Below are 20,747 nucleotides of genomic sequence, written 5' to 3'. Positions count from 1 at the left end.
GAGACTCCATCATGGCTGATAAACATATTGAATGTAGTTTTGAGGGGTGCAGTTTTAAAAAGGGTGTCACGTTTGGATATCTTCGGTCATATAGGCCCCTTAAAGTCACTTCAAATTGGTTAAGCAAATTTTGTTGAGAAATTGATGATCAACTTTTAACATTTCTAACTTCCTAACAAAAAAATGGTTAAAAAATTATGCTGATGTTAAGTAGACTTGTGGGAAATATTATTTATTAACTATGTTGTGTAATATAACTAACTATCTGGTTTAAGTCTTAAAAATTAAAAGTTTGAAAATTACAACATTTTTAAATTCTTTTGCCAAAATTCCGATGTTTTCATAAATCCACAACAAATATTAGCCTAAATTTACCACTAACATGAAGTACAATGGGTCATGGAAAAACATTATCAGAATCACTGGGATACATTGAATTGTTCAAGAGTTGTTACCATATAAAGTGACACTGGTCAGAATTGTAAAGTTTGGTCTGGTCATGGTGAAATGAGTGAACTTGTTGGGCAGATTTCCCACAAAAATTAATTTGTGAATTTTAAAATCTTTTTTATTCAGCTCTAGTTTTTTCCATGTGAATTGAGGCATAACATACTCCATTACCTTACGCTAGTTACAAATTTGAGAGTTTTTTCATAATTCAGATGTACAATCTGCACCTAAATCCCAGCAGGAGACTTAGGCCATGTTCACACCATCCTTTTTTTCATGCGGAATCGCCGCGATTTTCCCGCTGCGGGTCCGCAGCTGTTTTCCATGCAGGGTACATTACAATGTACCCTATGGAAAACAGGAACTGCTGTGCCCACATTGCGGAACTGCAGCGGTTCTGCACCCATAGACCTCCATTGTGAGGTCAAACCCGCAGTAAAACCCGCAGATGAAAAATATATCTGCGGGTTTTACTGCGGTTTGTGGTGCAGAACCGCTGCAGTGTGGCTGCCCCCCGTGCCCCAATCCCACCCCCCCATGCTCCGATGCCACCCCCCCGTGCTCCGACGCCCCCCGTGCCCTAATCTCCCCCCCTTATACTTACCCGGCCTCCCGGTGTCCGTCCGGCCGTCTTCTCCCTGGGCGCCGCCATTTTGCAAAATGGCGGGCGCATGCGCAGTGCGCCCGCCGAATCTGCCGCCGGCAGATTCGTTCCAAAGTGCATTTTGATCACTGAGATATAACCTATCTCAGTGATCAAAATAAAAAAAACAGTAAATGACCCCCCCCCTTTGTCACCCCCATAGGTAGGGACAATAAAAAAATTAAGAATTTTTTTTCCCACTAAGGTTAGAATAGGGTTAGGGTTAGGGGTAGGGTTAGGGTTAGGGTTAGGGGTAGGGTTAGGGTTAAGGGTAGGGTTAGGGGTAGGGGTAGGGTTAGGGGTAGGGTTAGGGTTAGGGTATTTTCAGCCATTTTAACCCTAAAAAACTTCCTAGAAAACACACAGACTCTGCATAGAAAACTGCATAAAAAAACGCATAAAAAAAGCATCAAAAAACGCATCAAAAACGCATCAAAAAACGCATCAAAAAAGCACCAAAAAAGCACCAAAAAAAGGACCTGCGTTTTCTGCCAAGAGCTGCGGTTTTTAGTCCTGAAAAAAAAGGAGGGAAATCAGGAACGTGTGAACATACCCTAAGTGTGTAAACATAGCTTTACTATGAAGAATGCAAAAGTGCAGTATATAGTTGAGAAACATTTCTAGTCAATTCAACTTGTTTTTTCTTTAAAGCATGGAAGAGATTTAGAGACATATGTCCCAATAGAGGGGAGGATGTGAACAAACACTGTCTCCCTCCCTTCATCTATTATCCATGAGACCAGCATCCACAACAACCTTTTATCAGTGAGTAGGAGTAAAATAAAAACAGCATTTTTAGTGGTATTTTTATTCTCCCAAAGCATGGTATGCCTTTTAAATTTATTGTGAAACCTATTGCAGACCTGTAAGTAAATTTACTTCTGTAACACTGTTCCTTAGTATTTGTGCTCAAACTGATAAGACTAGTATGATAGAAAATACACTTCCATCATCCTTCCCGCTTTGGCAACATTTATGCCAACTAGGGCTTGTTCACACATTGCATTTTTACTGTGCTTTTTCGTCTTCCATTTTTTTCTGTAACAAAACACAGCTTTTCACTATTGCAACAAAGTCAATGAGATTTCTGAAATCTCACGCATATGCTGCTTATTTTTTCCTTGCAGATTTGAAGCACTTTCATTTCTGCTGCATGTCAATTCTTTAAGTATTTTTGCAGCCATCCAAATGAATGGGAAAAAAACAAATCTAACATTTATACAGCCATTTTTCTGTTAATAGACATGTTTTTGGTGCAGAAATGTCTGCTGCAAATACGCAAAGTGAACATGTCAGCAGGATTGTGTAACACCCCAGGTAGGTTGTTACAGTGGCATTGCTTTCCTTTCGGGGGGGGTTGTTGCCATGCTTGGAAGCGAGGAATGATCCCTTTAACAGGCATTCAGCATATGCAACACTGTTCTGACTCCAGGCCAGCAGGGGAAGCTATGAACCAGGATTCAGGGAAGCTTCCCTAGATATAGATATATATTCTGACCTGGGGGAGGAGTTAGTGAGATTGTGAGAGGAGAGTGAAGGGAGAGGAAGCAGACAGAGAGTTTGGGAGGAAAGCTGGAGCTATGCAGCCACGTGAAGTGCTGCAGTGCCTGGAAGTAACAAGAACAGAGCAGTCTGTAGAAGACTGAGAGGGTAAGTGGAGCAGTGAAAAGGAAAGAGCTGGAGGGAAGCTGCGACTGAGCTTCCTCCATGCTGAAGCGCAGAATTCCGATAGCCGGAAGACCGAGGTTGTGGGGGTAACTGTATGCCTCAAGGCAGAAATCAGCAGACAGCTAGATTTCAAGTCACCTGCCCACCATTAACACCCAAAGTCACAGTAGCAGATAGAGCCTGGCGTAATCTGAGAGACCCTGTAAAAAGGCTTGAGTTACCTGTCGGTAACCTGGCGGGTTAGTGTCCTACTTAAAAGGGGGACAGAAAGTATGTGAGGACCTTGTGTGAGGCCTAAGGCAGCAAGGGACTACAACGCAGCGCTAGAAGGAAGGCTTCCAACCCCACCTGGTTAGGGGGATTTCATGTTTCGTTTTCGTGTCCTCTTTATTTCTGGCACCACCATCTTTGCCAAATACCCTGGGAGCCCTGAGGACCCAGCTTCACCTGTGGGAAGCCATACCATCCCAGCTGCCATAACATCACCCCAGTGGACCCCTTTAAGCAGTGTCGGTCATCCCTGACCGAATACCACAGGTGGCGTCACGAGCAAACGTTATAAACTTTATTTCCCATTTACTTCTACCCCTTTTATTGGACACCCAGGGCCACGGACCGGGTCACTGCCACTGTGACACATCCCTTTAAGAACCGGCCTGGTACGGAGTATCCCACGGTCCTGACGGGTTCTGATTGAAATGATATCTTGGTTGATGAAATCCATCTTGTGGTTGTTGTTTCCTTTTTATTTTCAGTTAATGAGATTCTCATGGCCTGGGGCAGAGCTGTTGGGGACGGGGTTTTCATGTGGTACTCTTAGATATTCATCTATAAGGGCTTATGGCAGATTGTTGACCCCTCAGTGACCTGCCCCCTATTTTACATACTGAATACAATATGATTTGGAAAAAAAATCATATTCATCAAACAGGCGGTGGCGGCGCCTGCGCGGTAACATGATGCGGAGGATAATATGCATATTTTCATTTCATTTAGCATATAGTTTTGTTTAAGAAATGTTTTCAATCACAATGGCACTTGCCATTTTGACAGAGGAAAATAAATTGGTCTGCATCAAGATGGCGCCTGCGTAGTAGCATCTAATGACACGATGCTACTGCACAGGCACCGCCGGCGCCATCTTAATGGAGCCTAATTTTTTTTCTCTGCCAAAATGGCACCGCCGGTGGCACCTGCGCAGTAGCATCTATCACATTTTGATAAATTCTACTGCGCAGGTGCCACCGGTGCCATCTTGATGAAATAACAAAATCCTGCTGACAGGTTCCGTTTAATGTGCGCACTTACCTGTATTGGTTGTAAATCACCCACTTTGCTGATTCACTAAAGCAATTGTCCCACGAACAAAGTGACCTGGGAATAAAAACAAGTTTCACAATTGGATGTGTTAAAAAATATATATATTCGTGTTTAACATGGTTAATCTATGTGTCATTTCAGTCACTTAGTAATGGGGTTTGGGAATCTATCAAAGTATACATTATGCTGGAAATTACAGCCTCAAGTCATTTATTTTTCCAGGCAACATTTCGCCATGTTCTTACATTTTTCTGTGATCTTTCTAATGTTGGCGATAACTGTCCACACACAGTTGATAAGATTTGATAAATGATCTTCTGCCTAAACAGTTTGGTGAAGCATGATGCCTTGTTGTTTTGTATTCTTTTTTGCAGAGTGTATATCAGTTTTACTTATGGAGCCACAGCTGTAGTTTTCTAAAATCTTAACCACAGTTGCATTCGGATCCAGCAATTTCATTGGGATAGCCTGAAATCATTTCTAGAGGTTCCTAAATCAGTAGCATGAATTTGGGATATAAAGTAATGAATAAAGATCAGGTTGTTGACTGCAACTAAATTATCGGGACAACGAGAAAAATGGAAAGTCTACAATTTTCTGCATGCTTGTCACAAGACCAATATTTTTTAACCTAGTAGTAGTTTTACTGGTTTTGGAAATACAGGCATTATGAGAATCACATCAGCTTATTCAAATGCAGTTACGGAGGTGGATGACAAGCTGACCCTGGGCTGTCTACAACCCCTGGCAAAAATTATGGAATCACCGGCCTTGGGGGATGTTCATTCAGTTGTTTAATTTTGTAGAAAAAAAGCAGATCGCAGACATGGCACAAAACTAAAGTCATTTCAAATGGCAACTTTCTGGTTTTAAAAAACACTAAAAGAAATCAAGAACAAAAATGTGGTAGTCAGTAATGGTTACTTTTTTTAACCAAGCATAGGGAAAAAATTATGGAATCGCTCAGTTCTGAGGAAAACATTATGGAATGTGTGTGGAATGATCTGCTTTTTTTCTACAAAATTAAACAACTGAATGAACATCCTCCAAGGCCGGTGATTCCATAATTTTTGCCAGGGGTTGTATTTAGCTCCAAAGTCTAGAACTGCACCTGAATAATGAGAAGTTGGTGTATTGAATCAGTAAGAATCAAAATTTTTTTGGTTACTGAATTCTTCAGTTCAACACTTTATGTTCTGCAATAAAGTGGATGCAAGTTGGGATACATGACTAGTGCCTATTTGTAATCTATATGTGGATATTGAGAATCACAGCGTCAGAGTTGCATTATTGTTTATTGTGATAGTTTACTGTTTTGTTGTGATTATTAAAGGGTATCTGTCAGCAGGTGTTTGCTCCCTCATTTGAGACAGCGTAATGTAGACAAAGAGAAGCTGAATCCAGTGATGTGTCACTTAGATTACTGGCTGAAATGGTTCTGACACAATGAGAGTTTTAAATGAAGCATGTGGCAGAGCTGAGAAAGCTAACCTCACCCACACAAGCCTCTGTATTTACATAGTCTATAGAAAGTTAGCTACTAATCAAAGAAAGGGGTGGAGTCAGACTAATCAAGCGTGTGCCAGCTGTTCATAGCAAGGATGATGTCCTAGTGATAAAACCTTCACTGTAAGTAAACAACAGCACACAGCTTGATAAGTGACACACTGTTGAATTCTGTGTTCTCAGATTATATTACAAAAACCTGCTGACATTCCCTTTAATTGTGATGTTCCACCATCCTATAGCAAATTGCCCAAAGAAATGCAGGGGAGTAGCTGTACCTAAGAAAGATCCCAACACAGTGCTGAAAAAGTGAATACTAAAGTATCCTTGGGACTGGCTAAAGGTTTGTTGGTAGTAGTTTATTTGACCTGATAAATTTGCTACAGATAGTCCAATAACGAAGAATCACAAGCATTGAAAATTGCTGTTTTTGAGCCATATAAAAGAGATTGCTTTCTAAGACACCTATGGCAGATAGGACTTAGAAATTTGTGCTAGTTTATAAAGAACTGCTATAAATCGCCCTATCTAGCTTTCAAATTTCATGGCATCTTCACCATTTTGATACATTTTGCTCAATTTTCAACATTTTATTTAACTCTTACAAACATACAGCATCCCTATTGATAAATTACTGTGCAGACTTACAGTGGCATGTAAAAGTTTGGGCACCCCTTGTCAAAATTGTTATTGCGAACAGTTGAGCAAATTGAAGATGAAATGCTCTCTAAAAGGCATAAAGTTAAAAATGACACATTTCCATTGTATTTTAGGCAAAAAAAAATATAAACAGTACAGACCAAAAGTTTGGACACACCTCATTTAAAGATTTTTCTGTTTTCATGACTATGAAAATTGTACATTTACACTGAAGGCATCAAAAGTATGAATTAACACATGTGGAATTATATACTTAACAAAAAAGTGTGAAACAACTGAAATTATGTCTTATATTCTAGGTTCTTCAAAGAAGCTAACTTTTGCTTTGATGACTGCTTTGCACCCTCTTGGCATTCTCTTAATGAGCTTCAAGAGGTAGTTACCGGAAATGGTTTTCACTTTACAGGTGTGCCCTGTGAGGTTTAATAAGTGGGATTTCTTGCCTTATAAATGGTGTTGGGACCATCAGTTGTGCTGTGCAGAAGTCTGGTGGATACACAGCTGATAGTCCTACTGAATAGACTGTTAGCTGCTTTTTTCTTGCCATAATACAAATTCTAAGTAAAGAAAAAGGAATGGCCATCATTACTTTAAGAATTGAAGGTAAGTCAGTCCGAAAAATTGGGCAAATTTTGAATGTGTCCCCAAGTGCAGTGGCAAAAACCATCAAGCGCTACAAAGAAACTGGCTCACCTGAGGACCGCCCCAGGAAAAGAAGACCAAGAGTCACCTCTGCTTCTGAGGATAAGTTTATCTGAGTCACCAGCCTCCGAAATCGCAGGTTAACAGCAGCTTATATTAGAGACCAGGTCAATGCCACACAGAGTTCTAACAGCAGACATATCTCTACAACAACTGTTAAGAGAAAACTTTGTGCAGCAGGCCTATGGTAAAATAGCTGCTAGGAAACCACTGCTAAGGACAGGCAACAAGCAGAAGAGACTTGTTTGGGCTAAAGAACACAAGGAATGGACATTAGACCAGTGGAAATCTGTTCTTGGTCTGATGAGTCCAAATTTGAGATCTTTGGTTCCAACCACCGTGTCTTTGTGCGACGCAGAAAAGGTGAACGGATGGACTCTACATGCCTGGTTCCCACCGTGAAGCATGGAGGAGGAGATGTGATGGTGTGTGGGTGCTTGCTGGTGACAGTGTTGGGGATTTATTCAAAATTGAAGGCATACTGAACCAGCATGGCTACCACAGCATCTTGCAGCAGCATGCTATTCCATCCAGTTTACGTTTAGTTGGACCATCATTTATTTTTCAACAGGACACACCTCCAGGCTGTGTAAGGGCTATTTGATCAAGAAGGAGAGTGATGGGGTGCTACGCCAGATGACCTGACCTCCACAGTCACCAGACGTAAACCCAATTGAGATGGTTTGGGGTGAGCTGGACCATGGAGTGAAGGCAAAAGGGCCAACAAGTGCTAAGCATCTCTGGGAACTCCTTCAAGATTGTTGGAAGACCATTCCCGGTGACTACCTCTTGAAGCTCATCAAGAGAATGCCAAGAGTGTGCAAAGCAGTCATCAAAGCAAAAGGTGGCTACTTTGAAGAACCTAGAAAAGGTGGCTACTTTGAAGAACCTAGAATACAAGACATGATTTCAGTTGTTTCACACTTTTTGGTTAAGTATATTATTCCGCATGTGTTAATTCATAGTTTTGATGCCATCAGTGTGAATGTACAATTTTCATAGTCATGAAAATACCGAAAAATCTTTAAATGAGGCGTGTCCAAACTTTTGGTCTGTACTCTATATATATATATATAGTAATTTTTTTACATTTTAAGAATTATACGATGGAATTATAAGGAAAATGAGCCTATGTGAAACTTTGATCACCTTTGGAGGTTTTCGTGCTTATATAACCTTGAGCAACGTGTGAGACCTTGATTAGTCTGTTAGGGTCATGGCTTGTTCACTATCATCATTAGAAAAGGCCAGGTGATGCAAATTTCCCAACTTTATAAAAATCCAGCCTCATCTAACCATGTGCCAAAAGCAGCAGCAATGGGTTTTGTCTAAGCAGTTCCGTAGTACTCTGAAAATGAAAATGGTGGCGGCCACAAAGCTGATGAAGACTATAAGAAGATAGCAAAGTATTTTCAGGTTACCTTTTCTTCAGTCCGAAATGGAATTAAAATATGGCCGTTAAAAAGAACAATGGAAATAAGGTCTGGAAGACTAAGCTAAAATTCAGTGAGAGCTGCTCATAGGATTGCTAGAGGGGCAAATCAGAACTCCTGCTTGGCTGCAAAAGACCTTAGGATAGATTTAACTCTGGACTTGAGGTACATTGTTCTACTGTTCAGAGACACCTGCACAAATATTGCCCCTTCATGGAAGAGTCATCAGAAGAAAACCTCTCCTCTGTCCTGACCATAAATGTTAGCATCAGCGTATTCAAGTATTCAAAAGAACATTTAAACAAGCTTGAAGCATTTTGGAAACAAGTCTTGTGGACCAATGAGGTTAAAATAGAACTCTTTGGCCACAATGATCAAAGGTATGTTTGGCTCAGAATTCCAGGAAAAGAAAATCTTGCCAACCATTAACATCTTCACGACCAGAGACAGTTTTGGTTTTGTGTTTTCATTTTTTGCTCCCCTTCTTCCCAGAGCCATAACTTTTTTATCTTTTTTCAAAATGGCCATATGAGAGCTTGTTTTTTTCAGGACGAGTTGTACTTTTGATCAACACCATTGGTTTTAACATATTGTGTACTGGAAAATGGGATAAAAATTCCAAGTATGCTGAATTTCCAAAAAAAGTGCAATTCCACAGTCATTTTTTTTTTCACCATGTACATTAAATGCTAAAACTGACCTGCCATTATATTATATTCAAGGCCATTACAAGTTAATAGACACCAAACATGTATAGATTCTTTTTTACTTTAATGGTGAAAAAAAATTCCAAAGATCGTTAAAAAAAAAAAAGAATTGTGCCATTTTCTGATACCCATAGCGTCTCCATTTTTCATGATCTTGGCTGGGTGCGGGATGTTTTGCGTGCCGAGCTGACATTTTTAATGATACCATTTTGGTGCAGATATGATCTTTTGATCGCCCACTATTGCATTTTAATGCAATGTTGCGGTGAACAAAAAAATGTAATTCTAGCGTTTTGACTTTTTTTCTCGTTATGCCATTTAGCTATCAGGTTAATTCTTGCTTTATATTGATAGATTGGGCGCTTCTGAACTCGGTGATACCAAATATGTATATGTTTGATTTTTTCATTGTTTTATTTTGAATGGGGGGTGATTTGAACTTTTTATATTTTTTTTCAATTTTTTTTCATTTTTTAAAAACAATTTTTTTTACTTTTAGCATGCTTCAATAATCTCCATGGGAGACTAGAAGCTGCCATAATCCGATCGACTGTGCTACAAACAGGCGATGATCAGACCGCCTGTATGTAGCAGAATTGCTCACTTGCTATGAGCGCCGACAGCCATAGAGGTCTGCTGCAGACCTCTGGTTGTCATGCCAACCCATCGGTGACCCGCAATCACATGGCAGGGTCACCTATGGGCGGGATTTCTGGCACACTTGCTGGAAGCTTGTGTTAAATGCTGCTGTCAGAGATTGACAGCAGCATTTAAGTAGATAGCTGCTGTGGGTGGATCACGATTCCACCCGTGGCTGTTAGAGGCACATGTCAGCTGTTCAAAACAGCTGACATGCCGGAAAAGATGTGAGCTCAGTGCTGGAGCCCTCATCAAAGAGAGGGAGTCAAACTTCCGTGTACTATTATGACAGATGTCGAAAAAGGGTTATGCATGGGGGTGGATCAATCATGCTTTGTGATTGTGTAACAGCCATTGGCACGGGGAACATTTTACAGGTAGAGGGAAAATGGATTCAATTAAATTTCAACAAATTCTTGATGCAAATGTAACACCATCTGTAATAAAGCTGATGTTGAAAAAAGGATGTCTTCTACAAACAGATAATGATACTAAACATATGTCAAATTCCACAATAGACTATTTCAAAAGGCACAAGCTGAAGGTTGTACAATGGCCCTCAGAGTTCCCTGATCTGAACATCATTGAAAATCTGTGGCTAGTCCTCAATAACATTTCCATGCAAGACGACCCAGGAATCTCACAGAACTGGAAACATTTTCCAAAGAAGAATGGATGAAAATCCCTCAAACAAGAATTAAATACTCTCGCCTGGCTATAAAAAGCTTTACAAGCTATAATATTTGCAAATGGGGGTGCGACTAGATATTAACCATGCAGAGTGCCCAAACTGTTGAATTGGTCTATTTTTATTTTGTAAAAAAATGTCTTTTTTTGCCAAAATACAAAAGAAATGTGTCATCTTTTGCACTTTTAGAGATCTTTTCATCTTCAACTTGCTTAACTGTTCACAATGAGGCCGGGGTCAGACGAGTGTATGGCATCCGATGCGAGAGCATCGGCTGCAATATGCTAATGACCCTCAGCTCCTGCTAGGCTGCGAGCGGGAGCCGAGTGTCATGCTCCTGTAGTCTGTGCGAGAGGATCGGAGCACAGCTGCGGAGGAGGCGGAGAAATGAATTTCTCCATCTCCTCCATTGCTGGAATCAGCATATATCACACATCACTTGGATGATATGGGAGCTAGTGAGCTGAGACTCGACCAAGTATGTGTGACATTTGCAGTATGCTGCGATTTCACTTGCACGTATAATACGGCCGAGCAAAAAGACGGTGATGTGAGCTGCCCCATAGATGGGTACGGGTCCGACTGCTATGCGATGCTTTATCACATAGCACTCATCCGTATTCATTGCTAGTGTGACCCCGGCCTAACAGTAATTTTGACCAGGGGTGCCTGAACTTTAACATGCTACTGTATTCCATTCAATTGGCATTTAATTAAATTGGAATCTACACAGACAACTTGATATATCCAGAGATGATATTTATTTTACTTCACTTTAATGTGCATTATAGAACCTGGATGGCACCCAAATTCTTTTTTTTATTCACCTCTGTATAATAACCCAGCTCTGGTCACTGAAATATGTATGCTTTATCTAAATGTATTGCAATTCTACTAATAGCTCTATGGCAGATTAGATGATTCATCATGGTCCCAGTTCTCTGCGTCTCACTTGTCTTATTCAGCAGAATCATTACGTGAAAAAAATGGCATAGTGAAAAGAAATCTATTTAAACGGCCAGAAATATTCTCGATTTTGTGTCATTTTAATTGGTTACGATGTAATCTCGCTGATGTGTTTTAAAAGCCATCTTTTTACATTTATGGCATTGAATTGCATCTGCTTATAGTGTTCTTGTGGAATTTTCTACTTACTCATATCATAGTTTGCCCTAGTAAACACCATTCATTTTTGCATATGTTTTGGTACAACTGCTTTTCGTAATTAAGCATGATGAATTTTATATGTACAAATAAGTCTTTTCGGTATTGCATTTACATTTACAAGGGTATGTGCGCATGTTCGGTAATTTGAGGCAGAAAAATCTGTTGCAAGTACTTAAGTGTTGGCAGGAAAAACAGTGCTTAAAGGAAACCTGTCACCAGGAAAAACACTATTAACCGCAGATATGGGGTTAATCAGCAGGTTAATAGCATTATTAACTTGCCCAGCTCCTGTACGTAGCCAAACACTCTGGGGAGAAAATTAACTTTATTCTCCCCAGCAGTGCTCCGGTTTCAGTCACGGAGGCGGTGCCGGTGATGGTTCGGTCACGGTGGCTGTAATCGCACCCTTGGCCTTGATTGACACTGTCTCTTGTGACAGTCAGTGCGGGTATATACTCGGAGCGGTGACCGAAACAGCGCCGGCACCGCTCCTGTAACTGAAACAGAATGCTGCCAGGGAAAATAAAGTTAATTTTCTCTCCATAGCGTTTGGCTACATGCAGGCGCCGGGCAGGTTAGTAACTCTATTAATCTGCAGAATAAACCCAATATCTGCAAGTTAATAGCTTTTTTCTGGTGACAGGTTCCCTTTAAAATACACTTTTTTTATCCATTTTACTTGCAATTTTTTTCCACGTTCTTTTGAATGGTGAAAACGCTGCAAAAGTGCTGAAAGAGTTGACAACTGCAGATTTGAAATCTGCAAGCACAAAAAAATGGATGAGATTGTAGAAATCTCAATCACTTTGTTGGTACAGTAAAATGCAGCATTTTTTTTTCAAGGCAAAAATGCATGGAAAGAAAAAACTTGGGAAACGTAACCCCCCAAAAAAGAGTGAACCCTAAAACTCACATACAATTGCAGTCTGAAGCTCTGTTAACAGTTTGCAGTTTGGCTTATACAACTGTACACAAAAAATGCATTCTTCATGACCATCAAATTTATTCAATACGAGTCAAAAGTGTCTTAGTTTGATAAGAGATCTCTAGACCCAAGAGCAAAACAAACTATTCCCTTTCTACACCCCACCCTGTCTTTAAAGTTCTGGTGCTATCTTCTTTCACAGAAGATGTTCAGTCTTCTTCACATGTCCTGTCTGGTCTCCAGCTCTGACTAGGCATGGCAACTTCATGACGTGTGTCAGTGGTGCAGGTGCCAAACGCCAGACAGGTCCTGTGAAGAACACTGAAGAAAAACTGTGACCGAAGACGAGACCTGAACTGTGAGGACCTGGATGGATGGGGCATAGAGAAAGGTAGGGCTTAGAAAGGTTGAGTATATATTTTTTATTTATCAACTAGCCCCATTCCAGCATTTTAGGATCTTTCAAAATGACCACTAACTGCTATTTTGCTTGACTCCTAAGGGCTGGATGAATATTAAAAAATAATTAAAAAAATTGTGCAAAGTGAATTGTAAAAAATTTTACTTGGTGGGAATCCAATTTTTTTGGGGGCCAAATTCAAAGTGAATTTGAATGCTTATAATTAATTTTATCATCTCTAATCTCAGCATATGCTTAGCAGCTCTGATTGAATAGAAACACTAATTCTGTCAGAATTATTCACACTTTTTTTCTGTTTTGTTTTATAAACGTATTCATCTCAATTGTTTTTTACAGTGTTGCCGAATATGTCAGCTCTATGATTGTTAGGAAAGAAATAAGCAAAGCTCACATTCATATCTTCCTTTTCTTTATGTATTTTTTTTAATTACCATTTGGTATGTTTAACCACCGACGATACTCATTAAAATGGAGGCCGCTAATCGTACTTATTCCCTCATTACACTTTTAAAATGGCTATTGGGAATAAGGCTGTAGTGCCCTCCAGGGTCAGGAAATCATGATCAGGGCTGGATTTTCCAGTGTCCGATCAATGGAATTTCTTGAAATTCTTTTGCTGAAATACAGCAGCATATTACAATAAAAACATTGAAGTTGCACAGTTAGGTTCAGATTCATGCTGCCTATTGTTCAAGCAGCATGAATCTGATGAGAGCTTTCCTTTAACAAACAATTAACAATGAGAGTCAGTGGAGGTGAACAGTGTCAGAAGAGAAACAGTGCTTGGTCCGGTCGCTGCACATACAGCGTATTGCACGCACAGAATGCATATACAACCGTAGCAGATGAAGTGTGCACGCATATCACTATATCCCAATAGATACCTTGGCAGCATTTAATGACCTGGAGGGTATCCATTTCATTGCAGATAATCTGTATATAAATAAAAGTTAACGGCACAAGATTATTATTATTATTTATTATTATAGCGCCATGTAATCCATGGCGCTTTACATGTGAGGGGTATACATAATAAAAACAAGTACAATAATCTTGAACAATACAAGTGACAGCTGGTACAGGAGGAGAGAGGACCCTGCCCCCGAGGGCTCACAATCTACAAGGGATGGGTGAGGATACAGTAGGTGAGGATAGAGCTGGTCATGCAGAGGTTTGGTCGATCGGTGGTTACTGCAGGTTGTAGGCTTGCCGGAAGAGGTGGGTCTTCAGTTTTTTTTTGAAGGTTTCGATGGTAGGTGAAAGTCTGATATGTTGTGGTAGAGAGTTCCAGAGTAGGGGTGATGCGCGAGAGAAATCTTGTATGCGATTGTTGGAAGAGGAGATAAGAGGGGAGTAGAGAAGGAGATCTTGTGAGGATCGGAGATTGCGTGCAGGAAAGTACCAGGAGACGAGGTCACAGATGTATGGAGGAGACAGGTTGTGGATGGCTTTGTATGTCATGGTTAGGCTTTTGTACTGGAGTCTCTGGGTAATGGGGAGCCAGTGAAGGGATTGACAGAGGGGAAAGGCCGGGGAATAGCAGGGGGACAGGTGGATTAGTCAGGCAGCTGAGTTTAGAATAGATTGGAGGGGTGCAAGAGTGTTAAAGGGGAGGCCACAGAGCAGGAGGTTACAGTCGTCGAGGCAGGAGATGATGAGGGCATGGACTAGGGTTTTTGCAGATTCATGGTTTAGGAATGTACGGATCCATGAAATATTTTTGAGTTGAAGGCAGCAGGAAATGGAAAGGGCTTGGATATGCGGTTTGAAGGAGAGATCAGTGTCAAGGATTACCCCGAGGCAGCAAGCTTGTGGGACAGGGGAGAGTGGGCAGCGTTTACTGTAATGGATAGGTTCGTTGGGGGGGTGGTCGCATGAGATAATGGAAAGACAATGAATTCTGTTTTGTCCATGTTAAGTTTTAGAAATCTAGCGGAGAAGAAGGATGAAATAGCGGATAGACATTGAGGGATTCTGGTTAGTAGGGTGGTGATATCCGGTCCAGAGATGTAGATCTGTGTGTCATCAGTATAGAGATGATACTGAAAACCGTAAGATTCTATGAGCTGTTCCAAGCCAAAAGTGTAAATGGAGAAGAGCAGGGGCCCTAGAACTAAACCTTGCGGGACTCCGACAGATAGGGGGTGAGGTGAGGAGGTGGTGTGTTAATGGGTGACGCTGAATATTCGGTCAGTTAGGTATGACGAGATCCAGGATAGGGCCAAGTCTGTGGTGACAAGTGATGAGAGGGTTTGTAGTAATAGGGAATGGTCCACTGTATCAAAGGCAGAGGACAGGTCTAGGAGGAGGAGGATAGAGTAGTGTCGCTTGCTCTTGGTGGTTAATAGGTCATTGGTGACCTTAATTAGGGCAATTTCAGTGGAGTGGTGTGGCCGGAAGCCTGATTGTAAGCGGTCGAAGAGGGAGCAGGAAGATAGATGGGAGGACAGTTCAAGATGGACGTATTGTTCCAGTAGTTTTGAGGCATAGGGGAGAAGTGATATAGGGCGATAGCTAGATAGAGAGGATGGGTCAAGAGAGGGCTTTTTGAGGATAGGTGTGATTGAGGCATGTTTAAAGCTTGAGGGGAAAACACCAGTTGTTAGTGATAGCTTGAAGAGATGGGTTAGAGTTGGGATAAAGACTGTGGCAAGGTTTGGGATGAAGTGGGAAGGGATTGGGTCAAGTACACAGGTTATGAGATGTGATCTTGAGAATAGAGTGGAGAGTCGATCTTCTGTAATGGTGGAGAAGTTGGTTTTCGAGGTGGGGGCAGGGTAGTTGGGAGGAAGGGCTCTGGGTTTTGTCGACTAAAACTGTCTCTGATGTTCTCAATCTTCTGCTTGAAAAGTGAGGCAAAGTCCTCAGCTGAGATGAGTGGGGAGGGAGGAGGTGCTAGGGGACGGAGGAGAGAGTTGAAGGTGTTGAATAACTGTTTATGGTTGTGAGACAGGGAGGATATGAGAGATGAGAAGTAGGTTTGTTTTGCAGTGGCAAGTGTGGTCTTGAAAGTAGTAAGGGACTGTTTGAATGCAATGAAGTGCTCGTTGGAGTGGGATCTTTTCCAACTCCGCTCAGCAGCCCTGGAAGCTTGCCTCAGTTCTTTGGTCAGGCTAGTGTGCCAGGGCTGTCTGTTGATTTTGCGAGTTTTGGTATGTGTGACAGGGGCCAGAAATTCCAAAGCTGCAGCTATTGTGGTGTTATATAGAGCAGCAGCGTTATCCGCATTGTGTAGGGAACTTATGTCTGTGAGAGGGAGGAGGGATTCAGAGAGTGAGTGTAGATCCAGGTGTTTAAGATTTCAGTGAGGGTGTGCAAGTTTGTGGGGTGGGGATTGTAGACAAGGAGTGGAGAGGGAAGAGAATGTGAGTAGGTTGTGGTCAGAAAGAGGAAGAGGTGAGATAGAAAGGTTAGATAGGGAGCAGAGGCGGGTGAAGATGAGGTCCAGTGTGTGACCATCTTTGTGAGTGGCTGCAGAAGACCATTGAGTGAGGCCAAAGGAGGAAGTGAGAGATAGAAGTTTAATGGCAGCTGAGAGGGAAGTGTCAATGGGGATGTTGAAGTTGCCCATGATGATAGTGGGGATGTCCGCAGAAAGGAAATGAAGTAGCCAGGTGGTGAAGTGGTCAAAGAAGGTGGTGGCTGGCCCTGGGGGGCAGTAAATGACAGCCAGTTGGAGGTTGGAGGGGGAGTAGATGCGCACAGAGTGCACCTCACAGGAAGGGAGGGTAACAGTGGGAGGCAGTGGGATTGGGGTGAAGGAGCAGTTATCTGACAGGAGAAAACCTACTCCTCCACCATGCTTGCTGCTGGGGCGGGGTGTGAGAGAAAGGTGGAAGCCACCATACGAGAGTGCAGCAGGAGAGGTTGTGTCAGAAGGAGTGAGCCAGGTTTCGGTGATGGCGAGGAAGGAAAGTTTGTAAGTAATAAAAATATCATGGATGTAGGAAAGCTTGTTGCAGAAAGAGCGAGCATTTCACAGAGCTCCTGCTAGTGGGACTGGGGAAGTGGGGGCCGGGCGGATGGGTATAAGGTTAGAGAAGTTACGGAAATTTGTGATAGAGCGTGGATGGGAGGTAGAACTGACTCTGGGGATGTGGTGAGGAGGACCAGGATTTGGAGAGATATCACCAGCAGTGAGAAGGAGCAGAGAAAGTGTTAGAAGGTGGGAGCAGGAGAGGGCATGAGGTGGCTGTCTGTGCTTTGAGACAGAGGATTGTATGTTGAGGAACAGTTCTGAGGAGGAAGTGAGATGAATGGGGATGATTGAAGAAGAGATGAACAGTTCCTTACTAGGTGTAGGGATTAGGGGAGTTAGACAAGATATTATGACCTTGCAGTAGAAATTGTAATTTGAGGGCAGCACATTGTCTATGGATATTAATCTTGGCTATTGGGTAAGGAGAGTATCTATAAGCAAGTGGAACTCTTAACTGGGTTTTCTGGTCTCGTAAGAAAAAGTGACAATCAATTTACTATATGTGACTGTACAGCTAAAACATTACAGTGCATGATGGGGGCTCATTTTTCTAAATATATTTTACATTTTTATCTCCTTAGCATTAAACAATGGGTTGAGAAGATGCAGAATGATCTTGTTACCTTGGCAAGAACAGCAAGTGGCGTGGACCAGCTAGCAGAAGTAAGTGAACAAATGTACCTAGTAATTTTATGGTGCTTTATGTTTGGTACTTTCATCAGATTGACAATAACGTTTAATGAGTTATGTTTTGTTCAACTACCTTACCAAAACTAGTACTTACCATGCTTCATGTTATGCCGAATACTCAGCTCTATTCACAATATGTGTAGGTAACCCAGTAGTAATCTGCACTGCATGGAAAAACCTGAAACCGGAGTCTGATGCTTTATATATACTTTTCTTGTGAAGAAGACTCTTGTTTGGTTAAAAAATGATGTGTCATGCCCATTACAGAATAAGACTTGATCTATCTTAGATCACTACCTCCCATGGTTGGCACTAGTAAGCCAGCTTTCTTATATTTAATGGAGGCCTAAATTGCATAAAAATAGTTTTTGACACTCCCCATAGTGTGCCAATTTACAGAGATCCATATAGCATTACAAGCAGTTTTTAGAATCAACATTTCGGACCGGTTGGGAGTGGACTCTTAAGGCCCCCATGCACATTACACTAATGGCTGAAACTACCAATGTCGCCAGTCAAATGTGTGTATGGGTGCCGGCCGACTAATGGTTGGGAGAAATGTCCATTGCGCATGTCCGATTTTGGTCTGCTGATCGCATTGTTCTCTCGAGATAAGCCACAGGCCAACATGTTTGTTGGCAGTTTTCTCATAGAGAATACAGGAGCCATCTGATGTGTATGGCTATCCTTAGTCCAAATGGCAATAAAGTGTGTTTTCTGTTGATAAATATCTAAAATACCTCATTGGATTCAATGTAATACCATAATGGTACTCAACAAAACATATAAAGTCTAAAACAGAATGAGGAGGTGCATTGCCCTTATATATATTTTCTATGGATTTTTACTGTTAGAATTGTATTCGAAACTACTTACATGCTGCCATCTGTGCCAAATGAAATACATTGCTTAATCTATTTGGGCAAATTGCAATGTTTTCTTTTGTATTAAAAATATTTGTTTTGCTATCAGTATTAAAGACATGACTTCTGACTCTCTAGTAAGCCTTGTTTTATTTCTGTGTGAGCTTTTAAGTTATTCTGTTAGAAAACAATCTGCCACCTCATTTTTATTTTATTCCTACAAAGTCAGTTAAACTTTAAAGTTAATATTTAATCATGCCCTCTATGTTTTTACTGCAGTATAAGGCAACAAATCTTTTGTGTATTTTTGAGAACTAGATATGTATGGAATCAAAAGCGGGAATGAAAGCGAACAGCAGTGTAGCTTGCAGTGTGATGACCTTTGCAGTGTTGGAAGTGCTGCATGAAAGGGCTTCCCAAGATGACTTACAGTACTCGAAGGCGGCACACTTCTGAGGCATACCGAGATGTATACTAATTACTGGAAGTCTTTCTAAGGCCATGCAGCCACATACAAGAATTACTATTATTTTTATTAAATGGGCTACTGTCAGTATTATCACAAGTCCAAATATTTTATGTTACTATTAAATGCCATTGGTAAAATCCTACACGTAGCATATATATATGTAAAGAACAAATGGATATCAAAATAAAATAAATGGATAACAAAATAAAAAAATTATTGATCGTTTTGGCGGTATTCCCGGACAGACTATAGCTTTATCGCTTTTAGCCTTATTACTGGAGAATGTCAGCCAAATGCTTATGATTTAATTTTCTCTCTATATGCCCTTACGTCATAGCTCTCTCTTAATGAATTATATCAGCTACTTCCCTCCGGTAATCTCTTTACGAGGACAGGCAATACCATTCTCTTTTCATGCTTTCTTTTGTCTTGGATCACTCTTTAAGTATGGCTTCTCTACCTTCTATTTGTTTTTAGTCTGCTCTGTCTCTACTTTATTATCTGAGTTTCTCGTTTATTCTTATGATATTTGTGACTGCTCTTTGCTTTAGATCATTTTACTTATTATCTTCCCTAACTTCCACAATTAGTATTTCCCAGATTACCCACCAAGAGAAAATATTGATTTCTGGGAAAGATAAATACATGTGTGTGTATATGTATAGATATTGATTTACATATCTCTCTCCATGATAACTGCAGTTTGTATAGACTGCAGCTTCTTTAATAAGCGCTATAGCTTGCCGAATAAGGAGGGAGCCGAAGATATTCGCTCATCTCTATTAAGAAGCATGTTCTTACGTCGTATTGTTACTTAAGCACTGTGCTCACCTTCCTTTATTTATAGCTGTAAGACAGCTGAATTTGAATTTTGAAGAACTCTTAAAGGGATTGTCTCAAGCTTGGCAGTTATCCATGGCAGACCAATGCTTGGTTATTTTCAGTGGTCCGATTATAACTGAATGGAATGTCAGATTCCATTCCGGGTCCGGATGGCATACACCCACGAGTACTAAGAGAACTAAGTAATGTAATAGATAAACCATTATTTCTTATTTTTAGGGACTCTATAGCGACAGGGTCTGTTCCGCAGGATTGGCGCATAGCAAATGTGGTGCCAATATTCAAAAAGGGCTCTAAAAGTGAACCTGGAAATTATAGGCCAGTAAGTCTAACCTCTATTGTTGGTAAAATATTTGAAGGGTTTCTGAGGGATGTTATTCTGGATTATCTCAATGAGAATAACTGTTTAACTCCATATCAGCATGGGTTTATGAGAAATCGCTCCTGTCAAACCAATCTAATCAGTTTTTATGAAGAGGTAAGCTATAGGCTGGACCACGGTGAGTCATTGGACGTGGTATATCTCGATTTTTCCAAAGCGTTTGATACCGTGCCGCACAAGAGGTTGGTACACAAAATGAGAATGCTTGGTCTGGGGGAAAATGTGTGTAAATGGGTTAGTAACTGGCTTAGTGATAGAAAGCAGAGGGTGGTTATAAATGGTATAGTCTCTAACTGGGTCGCTGTGACCAGTGGGGTACCGCAGGGGTCAGTATTGGGACCTGTTCTCTTCAACATATTCATTAATGATCTGGTAGAAGGTTTACACAGTAAAATATCGATATTTGCAGATGATACAAAACTATGTAAAGCAATACAAGAGAAGATAGTATTCTGCTACAGATGGATCTGGATAAGTTGGAAGCTTGGGCTGAAAAGTGGCAGATGAGGTTTAACAATGATAAATGTAAGGTTATACACATGGGAAGAAGGAATCAATATCACCATTACACACTGAACGGGAAACCACTGGG

At 41.0% G+C, this 20,747-nt stretch overlaps 1 protein-coding gene across 4 annotated transcripts in view; it reads left to right on the top strand.

Moving 5' to 3' along the window:
• CACNA2D1 (calcium voltage-gated channel auxiliary subunit alpha2delta 1) overlaps positions 1 to 20,747 on the top strand; it is a 1,366,870-nt gene that overhangs the window by 200,412 nt on the left and 1,145,711 nt on the right. For all 4 annotated transcript variants that reach the window (XM_069765154.1, XM_069765155.1, XM_069765153.1 and 1 more), the window contains exon 2: positions 17,490 to 17,571. In XM_069765154.1, the coding sequence (XP_069621255.1) occupies positions 17,490 to 17,571 (82 nt within the window). The remainder of the gene's footprint in view (positions 1 to 17,489; positions 17,572 to 20,747) is intronic.

Source organism: Ranitomeya imitator, chromosome 4 (genome assembly GCF_032444005.1).
Source record: "Ranitomeya imitator isolate aRanImi1 chromosome 4, aRanImi1.pri, whole genome shotgun sequence".
Classification (NCBI taxonomy): Eukaryota; Metazoa; Chordata; class Amphibia; order Anura; family Dendrobatidae; genus Ranitomeya; species Ranitomeya imitator.
The sequence above is the reverse complement of the archived record's forward strand: the minus strand, read 5'-3'. Positions and strand labels throughout refer to the sequence as shown.